The 10,551-nt window shown below is 37.9% G+C and overlaps 1 protein-coding gene across 1 annotated transcript in view; it reads left to right on the top strand.

Moving 5' to 3' along the window:
• Positions 1–4,189: 4,189 nt before the first annotated feature.
• Positions 4,190–10,551, top strand: part of LOC149244250 (xyloglucan O-acetyltransferase 1-like) — a 50,207-nt gene continuing 43,845 nt past the window's right edge. Inside the window, 1 exon segment of the mRNA XM_089374774.1 lies at positions 4,190–4,829. Coding sequence (XP_089230900.1) covers positions 4,520–4,829 — 310 coding nt within the window. The 5' untranslated portion in view covers positions 4,190–4,519.

Below are 10,551 nucleotides of genomic sequence, written 5' to 3'. Positions count from 1 at the left end.
CGCTTTTCAACCCAGTGTGGTAGAGATGTTGTAACACAATATTTAACATTTTGACTAAATCAAATTACATAAAAATTAAAAATAAATAAAATAAATAAAAATATTAATGTAATGTAAACCTTTTACATCAGGGAAAATCAAAATAAAATAACCCTATAAAAATAGAATATTAACAAAAATAAAAATGACCCATGGTATTCATGTAGAATATAAAAGGGGAAATTAAACCAACCTAGATCCATCTTGCCTCTGAATCTACCAAGCACCGAGAGAGATCAAACCTCTTGAGATGCAAACCTCTTTTAGAGTGAAAAGAGATTTGATCCCTCTCGACACTTGGTAGGTCCAAAGTTAAGATGGATCTAGGTTGGTAAATAATTAATTTATGTTTTTGGTTTAAATACCAAAATTGTTAATTGTTATTTCAATCTTGGAGGGACATTAAGGCAACAAGGCTCAAAGCCATAACAAGGGTATTCTCATTATGATATTAACATGTTTATATGTAGAATTGAACTTGAGTGGGGAGGATAACAACATTTCTCCCAAATAAAATGGAACTTTGAAATTTCATTTCAAGTTATTTGATTACATAAATAACATGATAAATAATTTATATATTTTTGGTTTAAATGACAAAAAATTATTAACTGTTCTTTCAATCCTTGAGGAACTCTAAGGCAACAAGGCTCAAAGCCACTACAATAGTATACTCATTATGAGGTCAACATGTCACTTGCAAAATTGAATGTGGGTGAAGAGAATAACAACATTAGTTCCACCTAGCCTAGCTACATCCAAGTGACATACTTTTTTTCCATGAAAAATATCTTTATAATCTATATGAGGTGTATACATGATTCAATCCTCAATGGAATGCTTGGAGGACAAGGTTCAAATCCATCTTAATAAATACTCGTTATTTGCTCAACATGTCTTTTGCGGGAATTCAACCCAAGTAAGAACGATGAAAATATTTCTCCTAACCACCTAAGCTAAACCAAATACACATACACACACACCCCACCCCATAAAATTAACTAACCCATGGGGTTTAAACCTTGGTTTATGTAGGGTTTAATCCCCATTAGGTCTCAGTTCAAATTTCATGAGGGGTTGAGAGTGAGAATGAGAGAAATAAGCTATTCCAATAAGTGTTTAGACTCAACTGAGTCTCACACAATCTTTTTTATTTTTTATGATCTCGATCTTGGGGGGAGGCCCCCAAGATCTAAAAAAATTGAAATGCCAGAAGAAAAGAAGAGAACACACAATAAATAAAACTACCAATAAACTTTTTATTAAAACAGAGAATAAACTGTAAAAGCTACATTGTGGTGGATAATCTATCCTTTAACAAAATGTGACTTGTTACTTATAGTTTTTTTTAGTTATAATACCACAGGTAAATTCCATGGGTAGGTAGATACCATGGGTGATTGAATACCATGGATGGATCTCACTTAGAATACCATAGGTAAATACCATGGGTGGATGCCACTTACAATACCATGGGTGGATAAATACCATGGGTAGATTCCATGAGTGGATAAATATCATGGATCGATGAATACCATGGGTGGATGCCACTTTCCATTCAGATCATTCCTTCCTCCTTAAGAAGCAATGGTCCCCATTGTGTGAAGTTCCCTCCTGAGAAGCCTTTGTTGAATATGAAGAGCCACTGAAGAGAAGGGTTTTGTGTGGTTAACCCATAACCATGATGAACAAAGATCTGAGGATATAAATACATTGTAATGCTTGTGACCAATGAGGATACTGATAGTGTGTGGTCGAGCAAATGGACTTCGATGAAGTGTGGGTTTGTGGATGACCTGTAACCATGAAAAATGAAGATCCAATGATAGAGATACCCTGTAATGCTTGTGACCAACTCTGATACTAACAATATGCGGCCTAGTAAATAGACTTTGATGACAAGGATTTTGTGTGGTTAACCCATAACCATGATGAACAAAGATCTGAGGATATAAATACACTGTAATGCTTGTGACCAATTGGGATACTGACAGTGTGTGGTCGAGCAAATGGACTTCAATGAAGTGTGGGTTTGTGGATGACCTATAACCATGAAAAATGAGGATCCAATGATAGAGATACCCTATAATGCTTGTGACCAACTGTGATACTAACAATGTGCGGCCTAGTAAATAGGCTTTGATGACAAGGATTTTGTGCGGTTGACCCATAACCGTGATGCTGATTGTTGATGAAGTAGCATGTGCCTACATAGCCTAGGATGGGAGGGCACGTCTCCAAATGAACCCAAGTCGTATGCTGTTATGCAGAAATTGATGAATGTGAAAAAGGTGCCTACTAAAGCAAGGTGGGAGGGCACATCTCCAAATGGAACCCGCTCAGAATGCTGCTCTAGATATAAAAACTCATGGATTCTGGGTGGGGTGCAAAATCAGGCCACACCAGAGATGTACCTGAACTATAAATGTGTTGCAGACTTGTAACAAAAGTGGCCATGGGTATTGTAAATTCTTCTATCCAATGAGATGTTGTAAAGACTTCTGTCACATTATAGACTTCTTGCTACAACTTTGCTGATATTTTCTGGTACAAGTGATGAAATCAAATTCCATCAAAGATCCATCTCAGGTATTGAAGAGATCTATCCATTGATATAAGACAATTGAATTTTGATGACTCGTGGGGTGAGAAAATGATTCTAGAAACTCATGGGACGTGCAACCGCGTAACGTTCCAGACATATGCAACTTTAATTGCTCATATCTCTCAAACCAAGAAACAAAATCAAATTCCGTAAGAAACCCATTTGAGTTAACAAAAAATACTTTCAAATGAACTATTTTGCACCTTCTACAATGCTACGTGGAGGTCGTAGCACTTGCATGAAGTTTGCTGAAGATTGTCACAAAACTTTCAAACAAAAATATGCTTCAAACCCTCATTTTCATGGAGTTGTAACCTGAATCTAATATCATTGACCCCGATCTTGGAGGGAGGCTCCCAAGATCTAAAAGAAATGAAATGCCAGAAGAAAAGAGGAGAACACATAATAAATAAAACAACCAACAAACCTTTTATTAAGATAGAGAATAAGCTTGAAAAACTACAATGTGGTGTACAATCTATCCTTTAACAAAATGTGACTTGTTACTTATATTATTCTTTTGTTATAATACCACAGGTAATTCCATGGGTGGGTAGATACGATGGGTGATTGAATACCATGGGTGGATCTCACTTATAATGCCATCGTTAAATACCATGGGTGGATGCCACTTACAATACCATGGGTAAATTCCATTGGTGGATGAATACCATAGGTGGATGTTACTTACAACACCACAGGTAGATTCCATGAGTGGATAAATATTATGGGTGGATGCCACTTTCCGTTCATATCATTTTATTTTTATTTTTATTTTTGGTCACTAGGTTGAGCCTAGGCTAGGGCCAACCCATTTATTGGATGGAAGAAGAACGATTAATCCACAGTGGGTTGTTACCACTAGGATTGTGCAAGGCTTAGTCAAACTTGGACACCACTTGGGACAGTTTAATTCCCCTAAAATGGCATCTATCCTCAGCGCCTCCCCATGAGATTTGAAGCTGAGACTTGGTAGAGACTAAATTCCACTCAGACCAATTGATCTTAATAATAACATCTTGATGTGGCAGATCATTTTTCCATTCAATATTAAAGTTGGCCTTGGTCAAAGTTGTATTTTCTATAATATGATTACTTGTTAAATGACCAAATTCCTTTTTTTTTTTATGTGGTTCACGGTCCCTGGAGATCAATCACTGCTACGTCCACAAAATATTTGTATCAGGCATATCTATTTAAAAGAATCAATTATCACTCCCTACTTGCTCAACCATAAAGCCCAACCCCAAAAGTATCGAGAGATTGAAATCGTGACCTCTCAATAAAAGAAGTGCTTTAACGATGGGGCCATGACCAACTAAACTAACCATTAGAACTAAATGACCAATCATATTACCATAAAAATATATTATTATTATTATTTTTTTTATATTTTAATTTAATATTTTAATAATAAACGCATAAATACTGTGAAAAATGTGATAGCATCAGTCTAATGTCGGATCTGGTAGGATTCAGACATTTATACTAACACAATGGACTTCGGCATAAAAAATGTTATAATTATTGTAAACCTTCTCGGTCGCGATGAACATGTGGACGTTATTCTTTGCCAGCTCAAAGTCGAACGAAAAATTGACCTCTCACTCAGTGAGAAGTCCATTTCGCTTAACCTGCAAGAACGATTGGGTAATCACAGATTGGGAGCCCAGATCTGCAATATGTATTGAGTACTCGTGTTTAAAAAATTATTAAAATTCTTCTGACAATACACCAAACTCTTTCTCCTCCTGGTCACTCCCTTCTATTTCTCATTATTGTTCAACAGTTCTTTGCTCTCATCGCCCTTTTTCTTCCATCCATCATCTCTCTGATTCAACTCTCGGTTCATTCATTTTATTTCATACTCTGACCATGAAGCCTTCTCATCACAATACCCATATCAATGGTGCGGGCAATTGTAAGGGCAATTGCTCACATCAACATGGGGATTGGAATGCATTCATTTTCCAGAGGCGGCATCTATTAATTTGGTTCCTTGCAGCTCTCATCCCCTTTGCAGTGGTGAGATCATATTTCTCACATTCCCCAGCAGTCTACGAAGTAGAGACTTCACATGAAGAAACATCAGTTCAAACTTCAGAGCACAGATCCACTCCAGTTCCCATGCTGAACAGCGCAGGAGACAGTTTGGTTGGTCACAACAGTTCTGTCATCAATCAAGGTAAGCACTTGGGTCCATACAGATGTGCTTTTTTACACCAATGTAAGCAGCATATGTTCTGCAAGGTGATTTTTGGATCTCGGGTGCTTGTTGTTATTTTTTTTCCTACGAAAAACCTTGCGGATCTCCCTTTCCCCGGGCTGCTTGTCGGTTATTGGTATATGAATTTTTATCCTTTTTTCTTTTCTTTGAAGTAAATAATTTTGCTTTACTTCTTTGGGTTTATACATGGGCGCATATATCCCAGGATGAATACCCATGTCTGGTTATGTGAAGATATGAACGCTCAAATGTGGTTTTATTTCTGTCTGTTTGTATGTGGGCATGTGTCTTCCGGGATGAGTAACCATATCTGGTTATTTTAAGCTATAGATGCCCAAATGTGGTTTTATTTCTGTGGCTCTGTTTGTGGGTGTAAGCATCCCAGGATGGTAATCCATATCTGGTTATGTTAATATATGAACGCCTAAATGCGGTTTTTTGAAGATAGATGTCTGTAAATCTGGATTGGAAATAGGATCAGTCATTAGCCCTCTACGTGTCTGAGATTTAGCTTTGGTTATTGGTTTGATTTGGACCCAATTAACTAGAAACTGTATTTGAAATAGTGTTTTGAATGAAAATGCTACCAGATCCTCAAGCTGATGGAGTTCAAGTCTGGTTGTCGATCATTATACCCAAATATGGTGTTAGGCTCGGTGTATTGTTGTCTGTAACGAGTCAGTGACGAACTCTTCACTCATGGTGAGAATCTGGGTGCCCACTGCCTAGTAAGCATGGAGTTATTTTGCAGCCCAGAGCTTTGCCAGCTCAAAATTAAAAATAAATAGACCTGTGGAACTGATCTGAATCCTGCCGGTGTTTATATGGTGACCGTTTCCCCATAACTGTAGGAAATTACATTCACATCTGGTGCCCGTTGGAACATTTTTCGTTTCAGTTTTGGTGAATTTGTGTCCTATATCTTTCAGCACTTTTTGGGTCAGTGACCATGGCTTTGAAATCATGCAAGTAGTCCAATGTGAATAAAACGCTGCAATCCATTTCCACCCCCAATCCAACTATGCTTACATGCCACTAAAGCTTAATTCAGCTTGCATTAGTTTTAAACTTGTCAAAGAAAAGCTATTTTTTTCCTTCGAATTGGATTTTGGTACATGGAATCCAATTGAAACTATATCAAGACGTTGGTATTGCTCATATTGCATTTCCTGGAATTTGTTGGAAAAATGTTACTTTATAACAAAGTAATAGGAAAATGTAGTAAAAATCCAAACATGTACTAAAAATAAATTACAAGGTGAATGCAGATCTTATGACTATATTTTTCAGCATTTATTGGAAACCTTTTCTGATGGGCTTTAAGAGGTTCATTGCCCATTTTTCCCTTTCCCCATTGTGTTCAAAATCCAGAAGATAGCCTTCTTGACCATTCCAATGTGAACATAGTGGTTCCTTGACTCTACACCTCAAAAATACCTACATTCTACCATTTTTTGCTAAATTTAAAATTGATTTGTTAATTCACAAAATTTACAATAAGTACATCACAACTTAATGACCAAAAAAGGGTTGCTAAAGGTGGGCCACCACTATGGCAGCCATACAATTACTTGATATTAAACGCAAAAATGCCTTAGTTCACACTTAAGCTGTTTGGAGCAAATTGGCACCAAGACCATTACCATTTACAGAATCACAAAAATAGTAAAATATATTATAAACAGAGTTAAAACTTCATTGCTCTGTGGTCATGGGCATATTGCTATATGATGCTAAAGGCAGGGGTTTGACTAGCTGTTAATGAAACCCAAACACTAGCAGATGGATCCTGGTTCTGACTGTAAAATTCCCAGTGTTCCTTGATAGATGCCTTGGGAATTGGAGGTCCTATCTGTCCACCTCCATCTTTTGCTTAGGACAACTTGGGACTGAAATGCCCAGGTTTACAGCAGGGCACTTATCTTGCTGAGGTGACTGCCTCTGCCTCTGCCTCTGTGTCTGCCCTAGTGATGTATCCCTTTTGTTAACAGTTAAATGGGGCTCATATCAGTTGCTTGACTTGAGCACTGCGTTGAGACAGGTTGTGACTTGGGCCTTCTCTGTTTTAGTAGATCCCCTCGTCTGGAAGTACCTGTGATAATGCACGTTACCAATTACTGAATAAATTGCATAGGTGCACCAGTTTCATAATCCATAGTCACCTGAGCCTGAGTCCAAATATACATGGCACAGTTTGAGACAGTGGTAAAGCATTTAGTCAAATATATTATTTATGAAATTTCATGAACAACAATATTTGTGTCTTTTCATGAAAACCAAGATTTCAATACTTAGAAGCTGCTAAGTAAAACAGAAATTAGAGTGGGACCTGTGTTCAAACTCCTAGAAGACCCTCTGTTCAGCTAACAATGGTAAGTTTTTTGGATATAGAGAATCATACTAATCATTGTTGCAGTGCTTAGGCTTTTGACAATACCAGAATAGGTGGGTAAAAGACTCCTTGCTACAGATGGGGCAGGCTAAGGGGCTCATGCATAGTTTCCTTAACTGTTAAATGCAACCCAAGAGCTTGGCCTTGGTAGATCAAGGACAAGATGAAAAATTATTTTTTACGCTCAATTGTGATTTTTCAGATTTTGTTGATACTATGCAAACAAGTAGACTTCTTAGAACCACATTGCCAGTGGCCACTTATTGTTATACTTCTTAGTTCTTTTATATTTTCCCAAGGAAATGTTGCCAAATTTTAAGATTTTTACTGGATTTAGTGCTTGAAAATTGAAATTATGTGGCCCGCTTCCAATGCCAATTTCTCAACCACTGACTGTCTTGGGGGTGGCTAATTTCAAAACCCAGATTTCCCAGGGCTAGATATTTAATTTTGTTAAAGATCACCTTGTCGAAGTTCTCCAAGCAAGACTTATTTTTGAGCTTTGACTGGTCAGTCCATTCTTATTTGGAGAATTCTAAAGATCTTTGGTTGTTTTGTTCTCCTTATCTTTATTTTCTTGGACAATCACACTATGGGATGTCTTGTAGTAGAATTCCTTCTTGTGCAAGATTGGAATCCATTGAGGTAGAGCTTGTCAAAGGAAAGAGTTGATTTTAATTTGATTTGTTGTCTGTTAATTTTCCACAAAATTCTTAACTGCTTAGATGAATTATCTGAAACTAAGGCAACTGCAAACTGAAACCTAAATTACTTTCATCAAGACACAGAATTTCTTAACACTTATAAGCAGCGGAATAATCACAGAGATAAAAACACAGTCACACAAATCTACACAATAATTTATCTTGGGAAACCCAACTGGGAAAACCCCTTTCTTTGCTATAGTATTTTATTGATAAACTTAAGTAATGGAATTTCTTACAAGGCAATCTGAGAACAAACTTGTTCTCTGCTGTACTAGCCTAAACTCCCTGAAAAACACTTGATTCCAGCTCCTAATCACTGCGCACCAGAAGCCTTATTTCCTAGCACACTAGGGCCTAAATCTGTGTGCACAAAACCTCCTATTTTGTGGCGCCGCAGGTCCCTATTTCTGTGCACACCAGGTCTCCTATTATATAGGATGCAGCCCTTAAATCGGTGCACAAATCAGCTCAATGAACTGTGCATTCTTGCTCCTCAAGCCCATGCACACCACAAACAAAGAGGTCTCTCTCTCACTAACTCGTGAGGCTTGCTTTGTCTCACAACCTTGTGCACAAAACAATGATCAATACATGTGCCTCTGCCCTCCTTTTATTGAATCAATCCATGCTAAAATTGGCAGGTCACAAATTTAGAACTCATTGTTAACAAGTTAACTGAGTCAAACTGGTTCTTCTCTCTCCAATCATAACTTGGAGATACAACTCGGGTTTCATTCAATCAAGGACTGAAACTCCACGTGTCCTATTCTAAATTTATAACTGCCACTCGATCTGTAGTCAAACTAAAGGAAGGATCCTCATAACTGGTCCTCCAACTCTACGCATGAATTCTCCAACTGCATGAACTTGTCCATGGTCAAAGGACAGACAAACTCGGTCTTTCTGGCTAAGGCACGAGCCAGAGAAGACCTCCCCTTGCTACCATTTTCAACATTGTCATGGAGCTTTTACATCTCTCTAAAGCCTTGAAGATGCTTTGGAAAACAAAAAAGTCCTTCACCTAAAGAGGAGCTTGGTTCGCAAGAGGTCAAGGAACTTTAAACCTTTCCATTATGATTTGCAATGAGATACATCCTCCAAATTGCTCTATCCAACTCTTTTGGTTTTCATCTCCTTTCATGGCGTTGGCACATTGTTGGAAGCACTCACCTCATTGCCATGCATTGGAGTGCCCTAGGCTTTTGTGATGATGTGATAAGCTGTGGTCTTGTGATGGAGCATTCAAGTTCTTGAGATGTCTATTGTGTTTCTACAATGATATTGGATGTAATAGGCAACAAATCCTGTAGAGTGCTTAATTTCTTGTGCATTTTGGGGCAACCTAGGGTTTCATGCTAGCTTTTGGCAAGATTGATGGCATCACACTCCTTGGATAGGGTGCCTTGAGATTTAATGTGTCTATCCTGGTCTTATGATGATGTTTGGTGGAATAAACACTTGATTTTGTACAGCGCCCTACTCTATGATTTTCAACGCTTGGCATAATACATAGGAGGGGTTTTTGACTATTGGACGTGGATACATGACATGGTAACTTGGGTGAGAGTTTCATAGAGTTTGAGGTCGCTATTGAGGTCATATGATGATATTCAATGTTATAGACACTCAAACTTAGATAGTGCTCCACTTCTTCATGGGGTTTTAGGCATCTATGTGTTGAAGTTTCTAAGTCTAACAGTTAGAAACCCTCCACGCACTTTACTGATTTATTCCTACCTTCTTGTTCTATTAATTAATAAGTTATTTACCATGTAAATACTGAAAATAAATACAAGTGCATGCTCAACACATTACAGATCATCAACTGAAGGAAACAAAACAAGCACACAAGTGACACCGTTGTTTTTGGACCAATGTCCCCGGAAAAACCCAATGCGGGAAAACCGGTGCAGCGATCTGAGAGTTTTTGTAGGAATTTATAGGGTAAGTTCCTCAGACAGAACACCAAAGGACACTGCTCACAAACAGATCACATATCAATATACCAGTATTGTTGACGTGGTTAAAACCTTCAAAGAGGGAAACAGTCCACGGCCTGAGTCAACGCGGCCACTTCAGGCTATTCATTAATAAAAGAATGAAAATGTACATAATCTTCTCTCATGAACGGTTACCCTACAAATGACCCTCCATGCTCTTTAAATAGAGATCATGGACCAATTGGGTGTTAAGCCACGGATCAAGTGTCGGTAATACCGAGGAGAGAATGAACCGTCGGATCACTACATATCATGATTGTCGGATTATAAATTACAAAAAGTACATAGTAAAGAAACACACTTTACCTAACTCTACACTAGACCAAGTTATACTTAACTATTTCCTATGTGTCGGAATATCCTAACATCCCCCCTTAAGAACAACTTGGGATAGGATTGAAGGATGTACAAATATGACACAATAGGAGAAGGAAGGAGGCACTAGAGCCTATCCCCCCTTAGTGACAACTTCCTGAACTCCAACCATAAATCAAAGTTTAGTAAACTTCGCCTCTGTGAGAGCCTTTGTAAAGATGTCTGCAACTTGATCATCTGTTGAACAATATTGCACTTCAAGAACA

The sequence above is a fragment of the Pinus tabuliformis genome, chromosome 8, assembly GCF_031772625.1.
Source record: "Pinus tabuliformis cultivar Carrire ecotype Pingquan chromosome 8, CPIR1, whole genome shotgun sequence".
In the NCBI taxonomy this organism is placed as follows: Eukaryota; Viridiplantae; Streptophyta; class Pinopsida; order Pinales; family Pinaceae; genus Pinus; species Pinus tabuliformis.
Note: the sequence above shows the minus strand (reverse complement) of the source record. Positions and strands in the feature narration are given on the sequence as shown.